The following is a 23,818-nucleotide window of genomic DNA, read 5'->3' on the forward strand; positions in this document are numbered from 1 at the left end:
TCTAAGGAAGGAAATAAACTATTGTATAGTACTGAAGTTAATTTAATAGAGTTTAATTGTATAGGCAGTACTGAGGCCATATGAGAAAGTCTTTTGCTGAAAGTGAAATATGGGTTACTATTAGAATTTTATCCCAGATATGATATACCCACTGATGATTCAAACTGGAACACATGCATGGAAGGCATCAGCGCTAGAAAATTAGCTCTGAAGAAGTACACCATGCTATAATTCTAAGTCAAGAATAAGGCCAAAAATAAGAAGCAGAAACGACATACTTTACAATAATAATACTTTTACAATTTTAATTTCATCTATTTATTTCAAGACTTTCGAGACGAGACCGAGACGAGATCGAGATTTGGTCCTCGAGACCGAGACCGAGATCGAGACAAGCATTTGTTGACCGAGACGAGACCGAGACCGAGACAGCTATTTTTAAACCGTATAACGACTCACCAAGGGTAGTCGTCAACCTGGTTCGATCGATGATATATGAATCTCGAGTGGTAGTAATAGTTTGCATGTAAAAATATCTTTAATAATTATACATATTATTATTCTCACCTTTTCTATCAAAATTATAAAGTCGATGAACGGTATCAAATGGTTTATTAGTTGATACACTTTTATGTATTTTCATTCAAATTGTCATGCACACATACAAGATGATTAGGTATCCATAAACAATTACATAGCAACTAATTACATAACACTCTCAATATCTCTTACCGATATTAAAAACATTCTTCTTTCGTTAATAATAAATTAACATTCTATTAAGTATAGTGCACATGTATGAGCACTTTCTGCCCAAGGTATAGGTAATTATTAAACTATCCAAAGTATTTCGTTATATAAAATGTCGCCCGACAATTGGACTGAATATAAAAGTCATAAGCGAGCTTGGCTTTTATCTTCAAGAACCACTGCACAGTGGGCCAGAATCAGAATCTGACTGGAAAAAAAGTAGTTTTGGCAACTACGTCTAATCTACATTCGAACAGCACAGTTGTGTTAAGTAATAAATAAAGTTTCTTGCTGCGTATCAGTAAACACGGATGACAGCATATAGTGGCGGCAGCAGCACTTCAAAATTGATAGTTCATTATCTGTTTTATAGCGCGCTGAATTGGGGTAGTATGAACGTAAGGTTTGCGGTGTAATTGCGCATGTGAAAAGGCAACGAACGATCGCAAAATAAGCTATGAGTAAAGGTATGTATATGTACTTGCTGTTTGACTAAAGTTTTGATTGATTGGTTTACGTTGCTGTTCTGTAGAAGCATTTCTAGAGAGTCGAAGTATTCACGTATTGAAGAACTGCTATTGGAAATTGAAATTGAGATTTAAAAATGTACGTTCATGTCTGTATTGAGATCTTTCGTCATGATGTAGTTTGATATATGTATTTCGAAATACAGTTGTGATCTACTGCCCGTTCTTGCCCGATTTTTATATTTATCGTCTTTTCAGAGTTAGGTGTAGCGAGCCGGATACGCTCTTCGTGACGTGAAGAACCTGTACGAGGTATTACGTTCTAAACCATCACTTTATAATTATGATACGAACAGTTATGGAATATAAATTCTTTCTGTGGATGTTCTTCGCAGTGTGAGAGTGACTTTAAATGCCTTCAAGGAGTACGTTTGAGGAGGAAGTTTCTGTAACAGAGTTTCACATCTTCCCATTCACCATTGTGAACACAAGTTTAGGGATATCATTTACTTCCTTCTCCTGAATTGGTACATTAGTAGGCTTTAAATTACGTATTTGCGTTTCCATTGAACATACCTCTTTTCTCGACAGTTCAGTTCTCTTTTCTGGTACAATAATTTAACGGGTCGACAAAATCTATTGAGACGATGGTTTGGGATTTTGCTACAAAATTGCTTTGTCAACCTCCCCATCTGATGTTGAATACAACTGTAAGGGAACGAAGGAGATAGCAAAAATATCTGAGCCACTAGTTCAATTTATTTTCTGTTTGAACTTTCTGCTGAACTGCTTCCATCGCAACCCCACTCACACACTAATTTCATTATGTCTCCATCTTTGATGCACTGTTTAATATAATCTTCATGTAAAATCACGATGCGCTCAATTGTCTGATTTACTATTGCTTGTAAATTACCTTCGGCTGACGTGTCAGTTACTATAATATTCTTTTCTCTGGGATAACGCTTTAATTTTGCGTCCCACATCACTTTATACGACGTATATATGTCACAATGTTTTAACTTTGCACCTAGTCTCAAATGTGCATACTGTCTTTTTGTTAAGTTGTTATCTATAATAAGTGCAACGACTTCATCCGAAGAATAAGTGTTTGAGAGAATTTTGGCGAATGATAAGCCTTTTTGATTTTCGTTGCTCCCTCAGGTGTCGTTTGAGTGATTTCTCCTAATACAACCGCGACATCTCTTTTTCCAGCAGCTCTCAATGAACATTGGGTAGCCAACACCAGCTCTTACTCAGAATGCTTTGTAACGAGTGGTTGTACAAGTTTTTTCTTCGACTTTGTTTCCGGATCTTCGAAGAGTTTACTGGGTCTGCCTAATTTGCTTGTCAAATGCCTATGCTCTTGGCTTCAAGAGATCGTTTTGAAACCAGTAAATACTTTATCAGAGAACTTAATATGTCCTTTTCCAACCAATCATTTTATTTGGATAAAAATTTATCAGTCATTCTATTACACAGCTTCCAACGCTTCTCGAAATCACTTTGAAGGCACTTAAAGTCACTCTCACACTGCGAAGAACATCCACAGAAAGAATTTATAATCTATAACTGTTCGTATCATAATTATAAAGTGATGGTTTAGAACGTAATACCTCGTACAGGTTCTTCACGTCACGAAGAGCGTATCCGTCTCGCTACACCTAACTTTGAAAAGACGATAAATATAAAAATCGGGCAAGAACGGGCAGTAGATCACAACTGTATTTCGAAATACATATATCAAACTACATCATGACGAAAGATCTCAATACAGACATGAACGTACATTTTGAAATCTCAATTTCAATTTCCAATAGCAGTTCTTCAATATGTGAATACTTCGACTCTCTAGAATTGCTTCTACAGAACAGCAACGTAAATCAATCGATCAAAACTTTAGTCAAACAGCAAGTACATATACATACCTTTACTCATAGCTTATTTTGCGATCGTTCGTTGCCTTTTCACATGCGCAATTACACCGCAAACCTTACGTTCATACTACCCCAATTCAGCGCGCTATAAAACAGATAATGAACTATCAATTTTGAAGTGCTGCTGCCGCCACTATATGCTGTTATCCGTGTTTACTGATACGCAGCAAGAAACTTTATTTATTACTTAACACAACTGTGCTGTTCGAATGTAGATTAGACGTAGTTGCCAAAACTACTTTTTTCAGTCAGATTCTGATTCTGGCCCACTGTGCACTGGTCCGTTTACAATAATGGTCTTACATTACATATGTTCATCACATTTTGATCGCCCCTCGTATGTATCTTCATTACATATCATAGATATAGATACATTTATAACAAATCTTTCACTTCATTAATACTTATTTTTCATTACATTAATTATATTTATTTCATTATCATTCATTACATTATTATTATATTTTATTATTAAAACGTCGTCGCCTATTTATTTAATACTAGAAGGGTGCGAAATCAAAATCGTAAGAAACAAACATGAGTTACCATTATCCAGGGCGCATTATATAATAATTATATTAGGTGATATTTTAAAATAAACATTGGATCAATAAGGCATCAAAATATAGAAGAATCTCATTCAAGATAGTCGTTGAATAATTAACTTAATAGAATGAGTCTTACACTTAACACAATCTTTGGCAGTTAAGTTTTCAACACAAGTCAATCTAATATAAATAATCTTTGTTTTTAATCAATTATGAATCGAATTATAATTCCTCATATTGTCTGTATAGCGAAGTTACAAGAATTGTTTTCATTATTGATATTAACACATAAACTTAAAAATAAAAGTTCACAAGAATCTATAACTGATATGGGTTTAACCTAATTTCATTAACGGTAATCAGCTTACATTCATACTTGCATATGATTCTAATAAAGTACATTGTACTGCACAATCATGATTAGTTTCCACAACATGTTGTACATGTATTTCATCGTGATTCTGATTTTGATACGAAGTGCCATCTCTCGACCTCCAATTACGTCTATCCATGTAGCTTGTTGTATTCCTGTAATTTCGCCCTATATTCTGATTGTTTTTGAACCTGTTTTGATTATATGATCTAACATAAGGATTGCTACGATTAATTAGGTTAGGCGTATTCTCTACGTAACTTTGCCTATTTTGCTCGTTTTGATTGCTAGAATTTACTCGGCTTAGGTTGTGTTCCGTATCATTCACACTTCGGATATTTAGATTCCGAACAGGTACAAAATGATCTGAATTATTCTTATTTTTACCTACTCCTGCTTGTTGACTCATAGCATGGTATTGAGTTTCATAGCATTGGACAAGCATTAATAAATGGTTGAAACTCATACACTGTGTAGAAAACAAGATCTGTTGTAACTTAAATGGGAGCAAATTTCGAATCGATGCTATTATTCTAGATTCCGATTACAAGGGATTAACGACTTTTAATTCGTTGTATGTATTTACAACAAATTCAACAACAGATTTGTGCAAACGAGGATTGAAATGTTGATTTCTAATGGTGGCATCTCGATTTGCAAGCAAAATGTCATTTTCATAATTCGCAATTAGCGCTGCTTTGAATTCCTCATAAGTATTGATGTGATCACGTACGGCTTTAAACCATAAAGAACATGGTGGGAGTAATACATGAGGGATTAATTTCATATATTGTGATCTATCTATACACATTATATTGCATTCGTCCTGAAATTTTTCCAGGAAAGAAGTAGCGTTTTCATTACATTTACCACTGAATTTACTCATAGCCCGTATTTCACTCATCTTAACACTTAACTTTACCTTCCTTTTATCATTCCGTGTACTTATTGGGTGACAATTCCTATCCATGACGTGATGTGTCGCTGCACCATCCCTTTTCCGCCCATCTGTCCTCTTCGGATGAATTTCTTCCAAAATAATATCCTCATCAGACACAGGTGAAGGCGAAGTCATCTCTGGTGAGTGGGGAAAATCCAAGCGATCACTACCCATATTATTGTGGTATGTGTTGTCCTTAACCTGTAGCGTTCTAATTTCTTCCTGTAGAGTAGCTATCAATTGCGTATTTGCACGTATGTTGTTAGAATTATTGATGACCTGAATCTTTTGCTGTTGAACAGAAGATTCTATTACTTCTAAATCCTTTTTTACACCACTGATTTCTTGGATTTGGTGGTTGTGCTTATCCTGACAATCCTCGGATATTCTTTTTAATTTTTCCTCGAACTGCGAGGTGATGTCATTCATCGCCTGGACAATTGACTGTTTCGTTTCATCTGACTTCTGTTCTATCTTCTGTTCTATCGTCTGCTTTAACTCCTCGTATTGCTTGTTAGATTCTTCGGACTTCTGTTCTATCTTCTGTTCTATCGTCTGCTTCAATTCGACCAAATTTTGTTTCATGGCTTCAAAATCGTCCTTTCGACATTGTTCTTGCCGCTGTAAGGTTAGCAAGATTCGTTCTTCGAATGTCATTCCTGGTGCTACACTATGTTCACCGTTATCACCATCATTGGATTCATTTTCTATTGCCTCACCGTTCATTTTTCTTATAATTATTTTACCACTTCTCAGTCTTGTGAAATTTGTATTCATTAACTTTATTACAAAAGTAAATTCACCCTTACTTTGCTTCGGGATATGAATTTACAGCAATTCCCGGGTGAGGTAAACCAAAATTTTTATAACGACTCACCAAGGGTAGTCGTCAACCTGGTTCGATCGATGATATATGAATCTCGAGTGGTAGTAATAGTTTGCATGTAAAAATATCTTTAATAATTATACATATTATTATTCTCACCTTTTCTATCAAAATTATAAAGTCGATGAACGGTATCAAATGGTTTATTAGTTGATACACTTTTATGTATTTTCATTCAAATTGTCATGCATACATACAAGATGATTAGGTATCCATAAACAATTACATAGCAACTAATTACATAACACTCTCAATATCTCTTACCGATATTAAAAACATTCTTCTTTTGTTAATAATAAATTAACATTCTATTAAGTATAGTGCACATGTATGAGCACTTTCTGCCCAAGGTATAGGTAATTATTAAACTATCCAAAGTATTTCGTTATAACCGAGACGAGACCGAGACTGTACAAAGTCTCGTCTCGTGTCATCACGATACCATCCCTATTTTGAACCCACAATTCTATCGTCTGTTTTCCTATTTTAACTATCTAAAACATAAGATTTTGTATTCCAAGAAAACGCCTATTTAAATAACATGGGAATTTCTTCGTCCCCTTTAGACCCCTAAAAATTACAAAACATTCACTTTTGGCAATTTTTCTCTCGGTTAGTCCTGGAAGGCTACAATCATGCCAAATTTAATCATTCTAATCCTGCCAGAAGTGGGTACACACTTTGGGGTGTAGAAGACGTCCCATATAAATAACATGGGAAAGATTTTTCAGATCCCTATAAAACCACTCTAAATTTGGAGTTTTTTATTTTTACTGATTTACGGAGATAGTGATAACAGAAACATATAGGTATACTGAATTTCAAGTTTTTATTCCAATTCTAAGTACCTAAAACATGAGATTATAGGTCGAAAAAAGGCCTATATAAATAACATGGGGAAAATCTTCATTCCCTCTTTAGACAGCCTAAAAATTAAAAATATTCACTTTTGGCAATTTTCCTGTCAGTTAGTTTCGGAAAGCTATAATCATGCCAAATTTAATCATTGTAGCCCTACAGAAAGTGCTTAATAATGTGTCAGCTCATGGAGTTTTATATATAGTTAAGATTGTGTAAAATTGAACCATACTGGGAAATTACCTGAATTGTATGAATATATAACGTTACAGACAAGAACTAACTAACTCTATGGCCTATGGAAATCGGAGGTTCAATGCCGTGTTCACAAAAGCTCTCCACTAACTTCTGTCTTTAACCACTGGATCCAGTTTCTACTTTGTGTTCCTATTTATGCAAGATCCATCTTAATATTGTTCTTCCACCTGCCCCTAGTTCTTCCTGTTGGTCGTTTTATGATTGGCATTCCATTTACGAGTTTGAAAGCGTTTCTACTGTCTTTCATTCTTCCCACCTAAGCCTCCTAGACTTGATGACTTCGAACAATATTTGGTAAACCGTATAAATTACGTAGTTGATCATTATGAATTTTTCGCCATTGCGCATTCCCGTTCCTTTTGGGTCCGAATATTTGTCTCAGGATCTTGTTCCCAAATACTTGAAATATTAATGGAATTATTAATGCAGTAAGAAGTGTTTTATGGAGGTTTTAGTAGCCTTAGTTGTTATATAGATTTATATGAACTGAGGGCTTGTTTGAGTTTGGTCGTTGTAAATACGCTTATGTAATTAATCTACTATACGCTGATATAAGTTTTTAAGCAGTACAAATCGACGTTTGCCCAGGAAAGGATATATTTAAATAAATATTCCTTCCTAAAGTTAAAGCATACCTAAACCCAGAAATATGACGTCCTCTGTGAAATAACATATTTCAATTTACTAAGAGTCAGCTTTGTCCAAAACGCAGGGTTTATGTAATAATTTTTAATTAATTGTTCTATTCTTTATCCGCGATCGCTGGGATCAATGATGATACTTCAAGCAGCGATTACTTTCAAATTCAGCTACCATTGTATGCGGGTAGGATTCACCTGTACCGAAACATGTAAAACTAATCCAAAATAACCGATATTAGTGTCAAATCTATAGTTTTCACGGTAGCTGAGACGAATTGTGATACTTCCACAAGCGTTGACTTCCAGAAAGTCCCCATGTCAAAAATAGATATTCAGCTATTTTAAAATAAATATAACAATCCGACTAGATACAAACAAATATACGTATTATATGTAACACATATACAACGGAAGTTGTGTAAAAAGTTGAGCAGATAACTTATATTGTAAAGGCTAAATTAATTAAAGATATGAATATACATGTTCAACAGGAAAATATTAATTGATGACAAAAGCAAATGGAAACTTCTTTCAACACCACTTTCTATTTTTACAATTATCATACAAGCCATTTATTCATTTGAAGCGAGTGTATTACTGAGATACGAAGAAATCACACTAAACAATTTCCTGCTTGTTCTAATTTGTACATCCTAAAAGTGATATAATAATTCAAAATAATTATGCACATGACATGCGAAGTTTATCATCGATTAGAAGAAGAAGAAAAAATACATGGCTATAAATTTTTGACCCATTATATGGTAATACTTTTTTGTATTAGAAGAGCTGAAAATCGTCAAAAAGTGTAGAGAATGCGGACGCATACTTTTCTTACGTTTCTAGTTGTTATTTGTACATTTTTACATTTTCGACATACAAATGCTTTCAGATTGAAAGAGCGCTCTGTATCTTCTGAGTCATTTGATTCAGACGATTGTTTTACACCCTATATAGCAGAGGACATTGATTTACTTGGTGTAAGTACTTTCCTTTATGTTAATACTAGCTGTAAGTTACTTGATATATTCTAACACTTTCTTCTCGTTATTCAAGTAGATTTATACAACATTTAAACGAAGGTTTCAAGTAGGAAGTCAATCCTTGTTAGATTTACATTTATTCCAGTTCGTTTGGGGCTCTTAGGAACAGGCTCGTTTGTGGTGATGAGTGTGTAGTTAAAGAAAGAAAAATGCGAAAAAGTTAACAATATATTGTAGGTAATAACTACAAAGTAGTTACGCATTGATTTTGCATAGTATTGAAACAATTTTCAGCACTGCTCCAATATTCGCTAATCACTTGTATGATTTTAACCTACTAAATAATTTTCTTTAAATCTACTCTTCGCTTATAAAGTAAAAGAGTTCACTTGTTATTTTTTTATATTAGTATCATTACGAAAACTCGACCTTCAGCTCATTGGCGATACCATTTTTTAACCTCGAAAAAATTTGAGACGTCAATTTCTTAATCAACAAAGTAAAAGAAAACAATGGAGTGGGTGGGTTCATATTGCTGTGGAATAGTTAAAGGCCCGCTTTATTTATATTTCAATATATTTTCTTCTCTTTAGAACCAATGAATTTGTAAAAAACAAGTTCATAAATTCAGTTTAACATTATTAAGAGTATTCTGGTAAAATAATTTGTATTTTTTTCTTTTTTTCTTTTCTTTGCTTATATTTGCATTTATTACATTCCAGCTGTTGGGAGATTGGGTTATCTACAATGCATCAGCACCTGTACGTGATTGCACAATACTTAATATTCAGGCACATAACGAAACAATAGCAATCGTGACAGAATTTAATAGTTTTTACCCTTCAACCAATTACACGCTTATATGCAATGTAAGCTCAATGGAGTGTAGTAACACGGAAAGTGGAAAAGGTAAGTGCATTTATAAATTAAAATTAATTATTTATAATATTATACTTGGCATTAGTACTTTAAAGTTTATAAGTATTTCAAAACTTATGACTGAGAAACTTACTCAGAAAATTTGAAGACCGCAGTTGTATTACTAACATTTATTTGGTTTACTTTAGTCTGACTAAAGCTTGCATCGCAGTAAATACAGATGCGAGCAATATTCATCGTCTACATATTAAACAGAATCCTAAATTCAAAAAAAAAAAATCTTCTTATCTTTACATATCTTTTTATTCTATATAGGCCTACATATACTTTTTGGCATTGTTTATTTCATTCTCATTTTATTTTGCAGTATGTAAGCACATTTCCATCTTTCGATTTTATTAAGCACACACTCCACCGCCGTGTAATTTTTGCATACAACACAGATTTAAATAAACTAGGCTTTGGCCCGCTGGGTACCTTTCTCCCCGAACATTTCCTCTGTCTACTGCCACGCATCCCACAATTCATTCATTCTTTCTTAAAGCTTTGTTTGTTCACTAGCACTTTATTTTTACCACAGTTTGTTTCATCATCCATCAAGTATCGAAATATATGTGGGTTCGAATATTTAAGACTCTATAGAACTCACTGAAACAGAAAACTCTATAGAACCCACTGTTCTCGTCTTGGTGTTTCTTCTCTGTTCTTTTGCTACTTGCAAAATCCAAGGAACATGCCAAGACTTGTGTTTCGTTTCAATTAAAATATTCCAGAACAAAGTTTTTTGATTCAGAATAACTGTGTTTGCGTAACAAGGCAAATGATATTCTTTTCCTCCCCATATGTCCACAAAAATTAAAAATATTCACTTTACGAAATTCTAGAAGGATGAATGTCTTCACCGCGCTAGTTCTAGAACGACGAATTTCATCATTGTTGTCTTACAGGAAGTTCTTATTAATTATGGGGTGTAAAAGGATTCCCATTTTACATGACGATATGAAGCATTTTCAGTTTCTCATGAAACTCCATTAAAGCTAAAAAAAAAATAAATAAATAAATAAATAAAATTAACTTAGATAATACTGTCAAAATCATACTTAGATACAAAATTTTAAGTATTTTTCCAATTACTTGAAATGTGAGATTCAGTGACAAAAAATGTCCTTTTAACTAGCTTTGGAATCAGTTTCATTCCATCATTTTACCTTCTGAAAATGTAAATATACACTTTTATCAATTTTCCTGTTAGTTTCTCTCTTAAAGCAATAAGCATGTCAAATTTCAACTTTGGACGCCAACTGGAAGTACCCGTGGTTTTCTGTCAGTGGGTTAGTTTTTGTATCTTTATTTACTGTAGGTAATCTTTTTAAGTAGAATAACAGCTATTGATTTATTATTGTCAGCTGACGTTCTTCATTAGTGCTAAAAAAAATTAGTTTCCTCCATTTTCTCAATGAATTCGCGCGAGAATTTAGCACCAACCATGTTAGTTTATTCAGTTTTGATGTCACCTACTTATTGCTTTAATGTCTCATCTTTGGAAGATAATACATTTGAACGAAAATTAAAGCTTTAGCGTTAATTACTATTTTAGACGACCCTATATCTCATAAATCAAAAGTGTGTACTATTATCTTCCCAGTGACGTAATGATTAACATATTTATATTTATTTATTTATCTTTGTTTCTGGGCATTAGCTGAATCTATGACCCTATGATCTTAGGCTCACTCAGAATGGTTGACTTGGAAAAGCTTACTTCTTTTCTACCAAGTGCTCCTACCTGAAATCGAGTTAGGGACTCTGGGACCAAAAATTGACAACTAGTGACTACCCTCCGCAGCACCACTAATGAAAAGCTTGAAAACCTTATATATTTCAGCATTAGTGCCATGTGAAAAGATTACTTTTTTGTCCAAGAGATCAGTCTTTAAGTTCATAAAAATAAATCTGGAAAATGATGCATAAATAATTACGTCTCACTCTTATTATTTTGTTCAGCTCAAACTGATATATTAATTGGTATATGTCTTACCATCGGACATGTATTATGTTAATACTAGGATCAATTACCCGCTTCACTGGGTTAAATTAAGAAAAAAGTAGTAATGTGTTTCGTTAGTCAGTCACTTTTTACTATTACTAAAGCGCTCTTTGATACTGGTAATTTTCGATGATTTTTGTATATACCTTCCCCTCCAAATTTTGCGGGGTACGGCATCGGAAGTATCGTTGTTCATCTCAGAGACCTTGAAATCCAGTGGCGGCTAACGTTAGTGTTGCAGCGTTGCGCAACGACCAAAGTATTTCAAGAAAAAAAAAATACATTATTATCAATAGTAGTAAAGAACAGAAAAAATACTCTTTAATACTCGCATATATACGCTTTAAATAACATATTTTTTACTTCCGTAACTGTCCGTTACGTTAATTCGTTTTAAAAAGCGAAAAATAATCAGTCACAGAGTATCTAATTTATATTGTGTTGCAGCGAGCATACAACGATCAGATTCTTTTAGCGCGGCAATTAGAGCAAATGTTAAGTCTCCTTTCCCCTATCTCAGAAGTTAAAGGGACTGGTCGTTGCAGAGTTTCTGCAACACAGCACGGTTTCCAGTGAACGAGAAGGTTTTTCGCGCTAAATAAGATTTCTGAATTTTCTTTTACTAGCAATTAACAAATGGAATTTGTTTTTATGCATTCATATTTTTAAATTACGGTACCATACTGAAGCAAATCAATATAATGAAAATTAAAAAAAGTGATTGCAGAATTACAAAATAAGAAAGAAAATATCTAGTAGATGAGAAAACAAATGAAAGTAGATCCCAGTGGCGTGGCGTAACGCTTTGACGATTGTTACCGGTTGTTGATATTACAAGTATCTCTAGTTTTCCAATATCAGAAAATCTAGTACTTTTTTTCTTTTAGTGTAGCAACCATTTCAAACTATAGGCATTGGCATCAATTTCTTTAGGGGGGGGGTCAAATCTCACTTCATTTACCTTGATCTTTTTGAAAAATGTGGCTATTCAGGTTCTTCCATTTTTTACTAGATAGAATCGAAACCGTCTCTCAATACTCTTAAATATTTTTCAAAGTCATCTATTTTCTTTCTACAGTAACCTACATAATGAATTTTCTTTTCTAAGATATTGAACAAGATTTCTTACTTTATCCTATAACATAAAACAGTTCAAGTAAAAAAATTGAAGCCAAAACTTTGAAGGGTTTGATAGAATTTTGCTAGACGAACTTTGATTTGAGAATCCCATTTACCGATGTTTTCGTCGTGGATTTAAACAGTCCTAACAGTTCATCTTGTAAGCTATAAAGCACATCATTTATCCTACTTCTATAGTTCCACCTTGTGTTAGAGTCTGTTGGGGTACTTTTGTTGACTATATAGTGCAGAGCATTTGTTCCTTTTGAAGACTTCGAGAAAAAAGACGCAAGTCACGACATAGTTAAAAAAAAAAAAAAAAACTTACACTCTTTTGTACAGTCAACGGACTTTTCTAAAACTAAATTAAGCCTATGGGCATAACTATGAAAAAAATAGACTTCTACCTCAACAACCATAACCGAAGCTCCATCTTTTGTTTGAGCAACAAGTATTCCGTATTGAAAACTAGTCAGACTGTCAAACACAATTTGGGACAGTTAAACTATGGTATGATGAAGACGATTGCACAGTCCTTTTTCAAACACATCAAAGTGCAAATTCAACTACTAGACTAGAGCTGCAAGTCTGCTGAATAGAAAGTATTCTATACTAAATTAAAAACAAATTATTTTCAATTAGCATAAATCCTAAATAGCCCTAATAATAAGTATTCGAATTAGAAAGAGCGCCAGAAACATTTCTACTTCTCTCTATCATTACTATTCCCCCTTGATCTTGAAACAGTTCATACATAGCACAATATGTTTCATCGATGAGCATTCCTGTATATTTAATGACACGCTTCAGAGACTGACAACCATCTAATTTTTTCTAGCATTTAAACAGCTAGAAAATCTCAGTAAATAATAATAATAATAATAATAATAATAATAATAATAATAATAATAATAATAATAATAATAATAATAATAATAATAATAATAATAATAATAAATTCCCATAGCTCAAATTAACAGTCAATAAGAAACTTTATTTTGAATCAAAGCAAACATATTAAATTTGTTAGAATATCCTATGGAGTATATTCTTCCTGTTCTCTATTGGTATATTATTCAAACTTAAAGGTAACATATTAATATACAAAGTCATGCGAAAATGATATTTTAACATGGAAGTCATGCACTTCGGAACATACAGTCTCATAGTGGCAGGTGTTCAATGCTATTACTATGAAAAACCTGCTACTTATATTTGTCTGAAATTGTATACTGTTAAGACAATATAATAACCTTACGAATATGGAAATTACAGACAAATTTCCGTCCTTGGAATGGGAAAGCAATCGAAACAGTATAGTAAAATCACTGCCAGCTCGATCCTATTTAGCGAGAGGACAGCGGGTAGAGTAAACATGCTGATGATATTCTAGATTCTCCTTGTTTTGACGGGGAACGTTCCTATTTTTTCCTGTTCCACTCAGCTGAACGGTAACATAAGGGCCATTCCAAACGTCCAAATACGAGCGCGCAGGATGCTTCTGGCTGGCACGCTGAAAGGTACTTCTGGAGTGAATGACCGCTATCGGGGTTCGCGTTACCTCTGAAATCTGCGGTATCAACAATAGTATGTTCCTATTTGGCTCTGGCATGTTGTGTTCATTCACATTGTAAATGCGGCATAGGCCGTCTGAACTTTTTTTAAAAAAGAAAAAGAAAGAAAAGGAAAATATGTAAACATCTTCCCATGTTGATGATGAAATTTTGAGACATATGAAAAATACGGAAAACTGTCATATTTTTACCGTTACCGCCGGTAACAGCGGTAATATGCACTACACGTCCCTGGTAGATCCGCATTTAAAAGTTAATTCTTAGCTTATATTGATAATGAAGGCTTCTTCCACAGTAATTTGTGAATCAAATATTAATAAGTTAGTATGTAGAATCGTTCCCACCCTTCTGTGGATGGTATTTTAGTATAAACATATTTCTTTTATAAAATAAGTATATTTTATACTCTTGATAATTTCCACATAAAACTGTATGATAGGGAACTCCACATTGAATTTGGGACTAGTTAGCAATGCTCAGGGGCGTAGCCACGATGGGGGTCCACCGGGTCCTGACCTCCCCAAAATTTCGAAACTTGACTAACATTTGTAGACTTTCTTAACGAACTATACTTGTTCGCTAAATAGGCTAAGTATATAATTTTACGCCTCATCATGAACTCTTCTTTTCTTATAAAAATATTCGTTCTATCATTTTTTTTCTAAAAATATAGGTGACAGTAAGTAAGAATTACTTATCGTCATTTCGGGTGCAGTATAAGACAGGTTCCATATTATGTAGACGTATTGGACCTCCCTCAAATACTTGAGACCCCTCCCAGTTAACATTTCTGGGTGTAGAACTGGCAGTGCTATTTGTTTTTATGTTCTTTGATTTTTGGCTTCTGTTACATGCTGATCCTTCATCTGGCGGGTTTCGAGGTTTCTTTTCCAGAACATATCACATTGTTAAGCGTTGTTTCGCCTCATGTGGAAGTATATTGTGTTCATCGTGCATTGCGTAACAACCAAGACGGATGATTTGGAATGTAGTTTTTCTTTTACGCACATGTGTGTGTGTGTGTGTGTGTTGATGTATGAATATGTGACATTCGCAATTCATATACCAGTACCTCTTTTGTATCAGCTGGTTTGGTTTTTAATTATTAGGTTTAATGTTATTGTGTGTGCTTTAATTCTGTAAATAACCTACAAATTCTGAATGAATTGTATACCATGACTTCTGTAAATAACTTACAAAAACATTGACCAGCTTTCAACTGAGGAAAAATTTGCAATTAAGGCTTAGACGAAACAAGCAAAGGGCAATTCAGGAGAGTGTTCGAAAAAAATAATCCAGTTTAAATTTACATGATATCTTATGCAGTAGTGTTGTTTGCACCAGATACATTTCCTCAATTTATTTTAAATTTTCCTGGATAAACTGTGAATAAAGTGTGTTCAATGTACATTTTTTTATAACACTAATCTCTGCTACGAACTCTCTTCAGTCAACGCTGAAGAGGAATTCGGATCACTGTCAGGGACTGAGTTTGCTAGAATGAATCGTTCGCAATACTCTAGAAAAAATATTTAGTGAACCTGCAAAGCTTCTGAAATTAATGTTAACTGTACCTATAGTGTCAGCAAAAGACGAAAAGTTTTTTTCTACATGAGAAAGAATTGACACTTCTAAGGAATCGAATGTCCCAAGAAAGGTTATTACCATTGGTTATGCTTTCCATCGAAAAAGACCTAACAATAAGAATAAAAGAGTTCAACCAGCATGTATTGGACAGATTTGCTCCAATCAAAGAGAGGAGAATGGACTTACTAATTAAATAAGGTGACTAATCGGATAAAATATTCAGCATTTATTATTTTTCAAAAACATAATTTTATTTAATTTAACATGTCACATAGCATTTGCATCTAAAGTAACGCTGAATAGTCAATGAGTCAACTTTATATCTTCTGTCTCTTATCGTTCGTACTGCAACACCCGAAACCACAATCCACCGGCCGCCACTGTTAAAGACTATGAATTCGAAAAAAACATTTCAGGTGTAAACTTCATCTAGGTCGTAAATTTGATCGAGATCTGTCCGGTGGTTCAAGAATTTTATACATTTTCTTTATATATATATATATATATATATATATATATATATATATATATATATATATATATACCCTCCTGCCCCCTTCCCAAAGTTCTATCCTCAAAGTGAAATGATAAAAAAAACCCACCTCAGACAAGAACCTCATCTATGTTAAGAATTTTATCGAGATTGATTGTTTGGTTCAAGAGTTATTAAGTTATATTTATTTTTAACTCCTCCCTCCCCCTTTCCTAAGTTCTATGGTGGAAGTGAATAGATAAATACTATCCCAGGTCCGACCCTCATCTGTGTTGAAAACTTCGATAAAGATCGGTTGGGTGGATCAAGAGTGATGAAGTAGCAGTCACTTTTATTTTTATTTTTTTTTACATACATCTCCTCCTCCCCCTCCCTTATGCTGCACCGTCAAACTTACATAACAAAAAATATCAATGCTAATTCTAAACGCTATCTATGTTGAAAATTTGATCGAGATCGGTCGGGTGGCTCAAGAGTTTTATTTATTTTTATAGATTCTCCCCTCCCCTCCCCCTACGTTCCACCGTACAAGTGAAATTAAGAAAACATCCCAGGTCCGAATCTTATCTAAGTTGAAAGTTGGATCTAAATCTTTCAGGTGATTCAAGAATTATTAAGTTTTATTCATTTTCATATAAGTACCCACCTCTCCTCCCCTCCCCTAAGATTTACCGTCAATATGAAATAATAAAAAAGTCACTGGTTTGAACCTCATACATGTTGAAAATTTGATTGAGATCCTTTGGTTGGTTCAAGAGTTATCAACTCACGAACATAGTCACTTTTATTTTTACATATATTGATTTTAGTATATCTGCCCCTCCTCCCCCTTTCCTATGTTTCTCCGTCAAAGTGAAATAATAAGAAACATCTTAGGGACGAACCTCATTTATGTTGAAAATTTGATCGAAATTGGTCGTTTGGTTCAAGAGTTATTAAATTTTATTTATTTTTTATATTTCCCCTCCTCCCCCTCCCCTAACTTCTATCATCAAAGTGAGTAGCTAAGAACACTTCCAGGCCAGAAGCGCTTCCACGTCAAATATTCGAGGGAGATCGGTCGAGCGGTTCAAGAGATGAAGACTCACAAACATAGTCACTTTCAATTTTATAATATAGAAGATTATTGCGTGACTTTAATTTTGTATTTCGTTAAGAGGAGTAATACAAGCAATTAAATATTTAATAATTTATTCCTTGTATGTTAATTCTCATTTCAAACATTAATGTACTTTACTAATATGTAGTTTGTTGCATTTTTATTACGTTACCGTCAAATGGGGTGAATAGAAACACATTTTTGGCTATATGAGAATATAAGTCTGGTAATGTTAAAGATTTCGCGTATCAGATTATTCCAAAAGAAAGGTCTTAATATGCTAATGAATTTCAGTAAACGTCATATTAATTTATCAACTCCTTTTTTCTTCACCTTGATTTTTCTTAATGTTTCTGTTCACCCCTACCCATGGGGTGAATAGAAACAATTACTTTATTTTCATTGTTGTTTCTTTTATACTATTGGAAAGGTAAAAAAGAAACAGCGTATTTGTTGAAACGAACTATTTATTTGATACCTGCAAGATATCAGTTCAATAGGACCAGTATTACATAAGTTACAAACTTATAAAACAATACAATGCACAATATAGGTATAAACGACCATATAGTTTTGATGATATTTGAATAAGATTTAAACCACTGAAATCATCAGGGAAACTTATCATGAGTTGAGTTGATTTTGAGGTTTACGTCCCGTTCAGCAGCGAGGCTATATGAGACGTGGACCTACTGATTAACGTAGAATCAGAACTACATAAGCTCCCGCCGGGAATCGAACCCGGGTCTCCCACGCCAAAGGCGCGTACGCTAACCGCTTAGCCACGAAGGGGCCCGAAAGTTATCATATACTTAAAGCGTGCTGACGAACTCCTAATAAAACCCAACAGTTTCGTTCTGAAAATTTCATTGTTTATGTGCTCTCTTATAAAATACTCCCACATATGCATCATGTTCCCATTTTCGCACTTGGGTGCTGAATAGTCTCATCGAGTTTTAGCTTCTCATTTTACCACAGCAAAATCACCAGCTTTAGAAAACCATAATCTAGTTCGTGATCGTCTGGAATGTTGTCTTCTGGAGTGTTGTCTTTCTCCTTTTCCGACAATACAAATGTAGGTTGAGTTTCGTTGTGATTTGTGAAAATGTATCATTTTCAGAAAACAAACCAAAACTCTTACCAGAAACATCTATTCGTACTCTCTTCTTCCCTTATTTAATTTTTTCATCTTCTCTCATGCTCCTGAGAAGATCCATAAGGAAACGGTTTACAGTCTGAGATGACTTTTGCTGTTCTGTTTCTTCTCGTTCATTGTCTTTTTTTTTTTTTTTTTTGGCAACATCCTCAGTATTTGGTCTCGACAAAGGGGAAAAATTCCACACTTTTCAAATCCAGCCCTGATATTTTCCTCCTTCAGTTTCACACTTTTTTTTTCAGAAGACTTGGAAATTTGTTCTTAGAGATGGTTGATACATTCTTATCAGGTCCTTTTTTCTGCTCCTCAAGAATTTTCTACTCCTTGAGGAATTTCAAGAATTTCCCAACAAGTGTTTCTATTCACCCCACTAATTAAAAATCATAACAATAACCCAGTAAAGTTAAATTTTGATTAAAAATTATTTACAAAAGGAAAACTTTTACTATGAACGTCAGTAAATGAAACAACAAACTACAAAATAGGCATATGTTCAAATGCAACAAATATGAAAATGTCATACTTACCAAGAAAGTTTAAGGAGCGCTAAAATACCGTGAAAGATTTCAGTAACACATTAATGCTACTGCCGTCTACCTCAGTATTCCCAACTCAGTAAAACATTTTGTCTCTGCCCTGGACACTTTAGCCGTATAAGACTATGTTAAGATATTTCAGTTTTCTTGATTAATTTATCGTCCAGATAAATCCAAAACTAATCTGGGAGTTTTGTTTCTATTCACCCCCATGTTTCTATTCACCCCATTTGACGGTAATTAATCATCATAATTTTGAATTTCAGTGGCTTTGTCTCGAGTTACTGCAGCAGATTCCAACAGATATCTTGTCTTTGATCTCTGCCTAGTATTACCCTCCGAGAGAACTTATCAGCTCGTTACTATTGCTGTTCGTCCTGGCATAGACCTAACAAAAGATGACTTACTTGAAATTCAGGCGGAGCTAGATGACAGAAATCTGAAATTTGATGATATGTTCAGAGCTTTTACAGAATATTGCTAATGCGCAAACAAAAATTATTTCACTCATTCATGCGAAAGATTCCTTTTACACCAATATTATATAACATTTTTTTCTGTTACGGATAATCAAGTTATTACATCTCTATATGATTTTTAGTTGTTTCCGTTTTGATTAATAGATGTAATTTTGATTTATTATAGCTCAAGCAAAACTAAAAGTTAATATTCAGAAATAAATAAATTTCAAGAATTGTTGACAGTTTTTTTTTATTAGAGTGGTGAAAAATATAGTATAATATAATGTATGAGCAAACATGTATTCAAGTTCGTACCTTATAACATAAAAATTTGCATATTGTTGTTTGTACTGTTTGCTTAACTAAGATTTTTGTCACACAATTGTTTAGTCTTGTGGAACGTAAGAAAAGAAGTAGCTATTCTTTAGAAAAGAAAAAATGAGAAATGAATATTCAAGTAGTGAAATACTAGTATAGAGAGAAACAGTAGAAAAACTCAACTTCAATTAATATATAGATTTTGTTTCGTTCGAGTACTGTATTGACCATTCATTTTAAAGTTTGATATTGTATTGACTCAAGAAATAAATTTGAAAATTACAACATTTATTGCAGAAAAAGAAGTCAATGTGTTATTGGTTATTGTTGATCACATAGCATTTACGACTATATCTAGGTAAGAAAATTGTCACTACTTTACAGCTACTAGTAGATACAAGTTTATGTGCCTAGCAGACATTGTCAATTGAATGTATTAGTATTGACAAAGCTTTATAAGTTTAAATACAGAAAGACAAACATGAAAAATCAAAGTTAAGAGACGTCTATTCATATTATCAAATATTAGGTTTACGATTATCAAACTTATAAATACTGCAGAAAACAAAGAATTGTTCTAAAGTACGAAACACATCTTGCACTTTGACATCAAAAACTGACAATGTACTTATTAGAAAGGAAGCAGCCTCTTTGTAAGTATTTATACTAAATAGGTCTTTTACGTAAGTTTTGCATTTACCATTTACCTCGACTTCCTTATACCTTTATGAAGAATCATATAATACGAGTTAGAATTTCAACATAAAAGAGACAAAACTATCTTAAAGTAAAATATAGAAAAGAACAACTAGACCGTTGTGACTCCATTGTACAAAGTAATCATTTGGTCCATAATCCGATGTTTCTAATTTTAAGGGTTTTCGAAATATGGCCATATTATAACAATTGCAACTACAACACATTTCTATTTCCGCTTTTTCTCTTCCCTTTTTTTTAATGGAAACGTTAAAAACCGCTGAAACACGTCTTTAATTATTTTCATTAAAATACCAATTACCAATTTTCATGTCTTTAGCGTTAAAAGATTTCAATATGTGACTATCTTATTGTAACAATTGTAAGGTCCATCCTTTCTCATCCTACCACCCTGAAACACGTCTTTAATTATTTTAAATCAAAAGTCAAAATACCAAATGTTATGAGCGTAACTTTAAAGAATTTCGAGATATGGTCATCTTCTAATCCAACCGATTTTTTCTGCCGCGCAGAAAGGAAACATCAACTTTTCCCTCCAATTGTCTGTGTGTTAAAGAAGTGAATTCCATTACTTGAAACTTGTTTACTTGAAACAGGGTTCACTATATTGTTTATAATTCTCTTAATAACAACACCTATTTAAAAGAAAATGATTTGATAGAATATTTGTCTATCAAAGATTTTTTCGTAATGACAAGAAAGTCGTTTCACATGCCGCATTAGAACCTTTGTATAGAAGTAATCTAATGAGTATGAGCAATTCTAAAGGCATTAAAGAAAATATTACCATTATTCGATACAATATTATGTTAATCTTGATTTTACTTCACTTATCAACAGTTTCCAACTCGAAAACGCGATTTTCACACTTCACATAACTGAAGATGGTTATGAGAGGCATGAAATGACACAACTTGCCTGTCGGGATCGTTATGAGAGGCACCTACGTGTTGGGGGATAACTCACAAATTTGATTGAAATGGCACATATAATTGTGATGACATTGGATAGTAGCTATAAAGGAGAAGTTACACGAAAGAATAGGAACTAATTTAGAAGTCTCACCTTAATTTGAAGTAGTTCCAATGTTCTCTCTCTTACTTTTTGTTGATGATAGGTGTAGACTTATAGCTCGAGGCGTCTTGAAGATCTCCATGATGAGTACTTGTCCGACAATTGACCATGGCATCGAATGTCGGACCAAAGGCAGGGTGATGTTGATGTGTCCCCTGCGGTGGTTGAGATCCAAAGACTTACAGGATCTACACATAAACTATTAACCATGATAACATCCTCAAAATGCTTTTTTTAAAATTCTGGTTTCTAAGAAAGGGTTTATATACACTTCTTCTCTATTGACAAAAATTTCGTTTTTTAATTAGTGATAGTATGTTACCATACTATTCACTTACATACTTACGTAAAACTTGAGAGAACAATTGGTCCCTTATTTACTCTTATATAGCGATCTTGAATGTGATGTCTCTGAGTTTTAGTTTATCTTCCTGTCAGAAACTTAACATCTTCCGAGAACTTTGTTATTGTTCTTATGTGATGCTACAGTCTTAACTTCTGAAATCTATCTAATTCGTTTATCTAGACAGTCTTCTATTTGGAAGAACATTCTCTCAAATATTAATCTTAAAGCTCTATATTAAAGCTTCAAGAACTGTTCGAGTTTCAGTTCTCGATTCTGTTGTTGCAAGTTACAGGTTTGTTCGTAGCACTATATACCAGGACTGGATTAACCCATCTGGAGTCGCGGGGCTAAAAAAATATGTTGCCTCTACTAACTGCAACTAATACATTTCTGTGAAAGTACAGGAGAAAAGTATGAAAGGGGAAAAAGAAAAAGCAATAAATAAATAAAGAAACAAAACAAAGCTCCAATCGCTCTGTAACAAATGAGATTCATGGAATAAGTCGTGAGTGGGAACCTTTCACCTCTGGTGGGGATATTCTTGAAGCTATCATCTTAAGTCTAATTATATAGGAATATATATTTCATTTCTTACTTTCGAACATACAAGGTTGAACTAAAATGAGAAACTTTTATATCGGACTTCTCACGAAAAATGAAATAAAATAAAATAAATACATGACCGAGTTTATTATATATAGAATTCCCAGTCAGACCCCCTTTTCAGTTTTATTCACAATAGGAAAAGAAGAAGATGAAGAAAGGAAAAGGAAAATAGGCTAGGAGGAGAGAAAAGAGGGAGAATAGGAAGATGAGAAAAGAGGGAAACTGTTACTGGATATTTTGAGAAATATGGTAAAGGAAAGTGAATAATTATTAAATTGGGATCATTTCCAATAGCTATTGGGTGAGTATTTGTTATTAAGGTGATCAAAGGTAGACACATGTTAACCCATACCCCCAGACCTAGATCCATCCAACTACCGAATCATCCCAATCTAGCTCCGAGATAGATGAGAAAGTTTAATTTAACAGTTTATTCAATATTTCCGAAAGTGCTTGACTAGTATCCAGTACTTGAAGCATAAATGATGAAGTTGACGGCATGTTATAATTGACCGAAGCCAAAAAAAAAAAAAAAAAAAAAAAATCAAAGTAACCCGCATGTTTGTTGAAGATTTTGCCTTCCAAAGTTCTCCCAGGATTATCGTTCATTCAGGCTATTTCTGTCTCTTTTTGCTTCCTTTATAGAGCCAACTTAAATTGAGTTAGTATTGACTTTTCAATGACTTTAATTGTCAACTACCATTAATTACAGTAAGTCACACATATATGTCAAAATGACTGGTGCACTTAATAGTAAACCTACATTTCACTCACACTCACATTCATACAGGACAATGTATACTTCAGGATGCATTTAGTTGAATTAAACTAACCAAACTACATTTCTATAGACATTTATTACATTCAGAGAAAACGTAATTTGACAGCACAAGGAAAAAATTACGATACATGAAAAGAAAATAATAATAGTAATAATATGGTTTATAGGCATGCACAGAAATTTGTTACTTTTCAATATCGAATAACAAATTTCTCTTTGTAGATACATTAAGAGTTGGATTACGTTAAAAAAATCGACAAACAAAAAAGAAGGAAAAAAAACCAAAGGTTAACATTAAACATATTTAAGATTCAGTACGAACTACTACATATCAATGCGAAAGAAGAAAGAAAAAAGATTGGTTAATCATTTAAAAAAAACTTT

The 23,818-nt window shown here is 33.4% G+C and overlaps 1 protein-coding gene across 1 annotated transcript; it reads left to right on the top strand.

Annotated features, from left to right (window-relative positions):
- Positions 1 to 8,403: 8,403 nt before the first annotated feature.
- On the top strand, positions 8,404 to 21,926 carry LOC145695013 (uncharacterized). Its single transcript, XM_081771839.1, has 3 exons — positions 8,404 to 8,638; positions 9,364 to 9,550; positions 19,398 to 21,926. Exons 1-3 carry the CDS (start codon positions 8,474 to 8,476, stop codon positions 19,613 to 19,615), a joined length of 570 nt encoding a protein of 189 aa, XP_081627965.1. The 5' UTR covers positions 8,404 to 8,473; the 3' UTR covers positions 19,616 to 21,926.
- The last annotated feature ends 1,892 nt before the right edge of the window (positions 21,927 to 23,818 follow it).

This window comes from Thermobia domestica, chromosome 9 (assembly GCF_964235325.1).
Source record: "Thermobia domestica chromosome 9, izTheDome1.hap1.1, whole genome shotgun sequence".
Lineage (NCBI taxonomy): Eukaryota > Metazoa > Arthropoda > Insecta > Zygentoma > Lepismatidae > Thermobia > Thermobia domestica.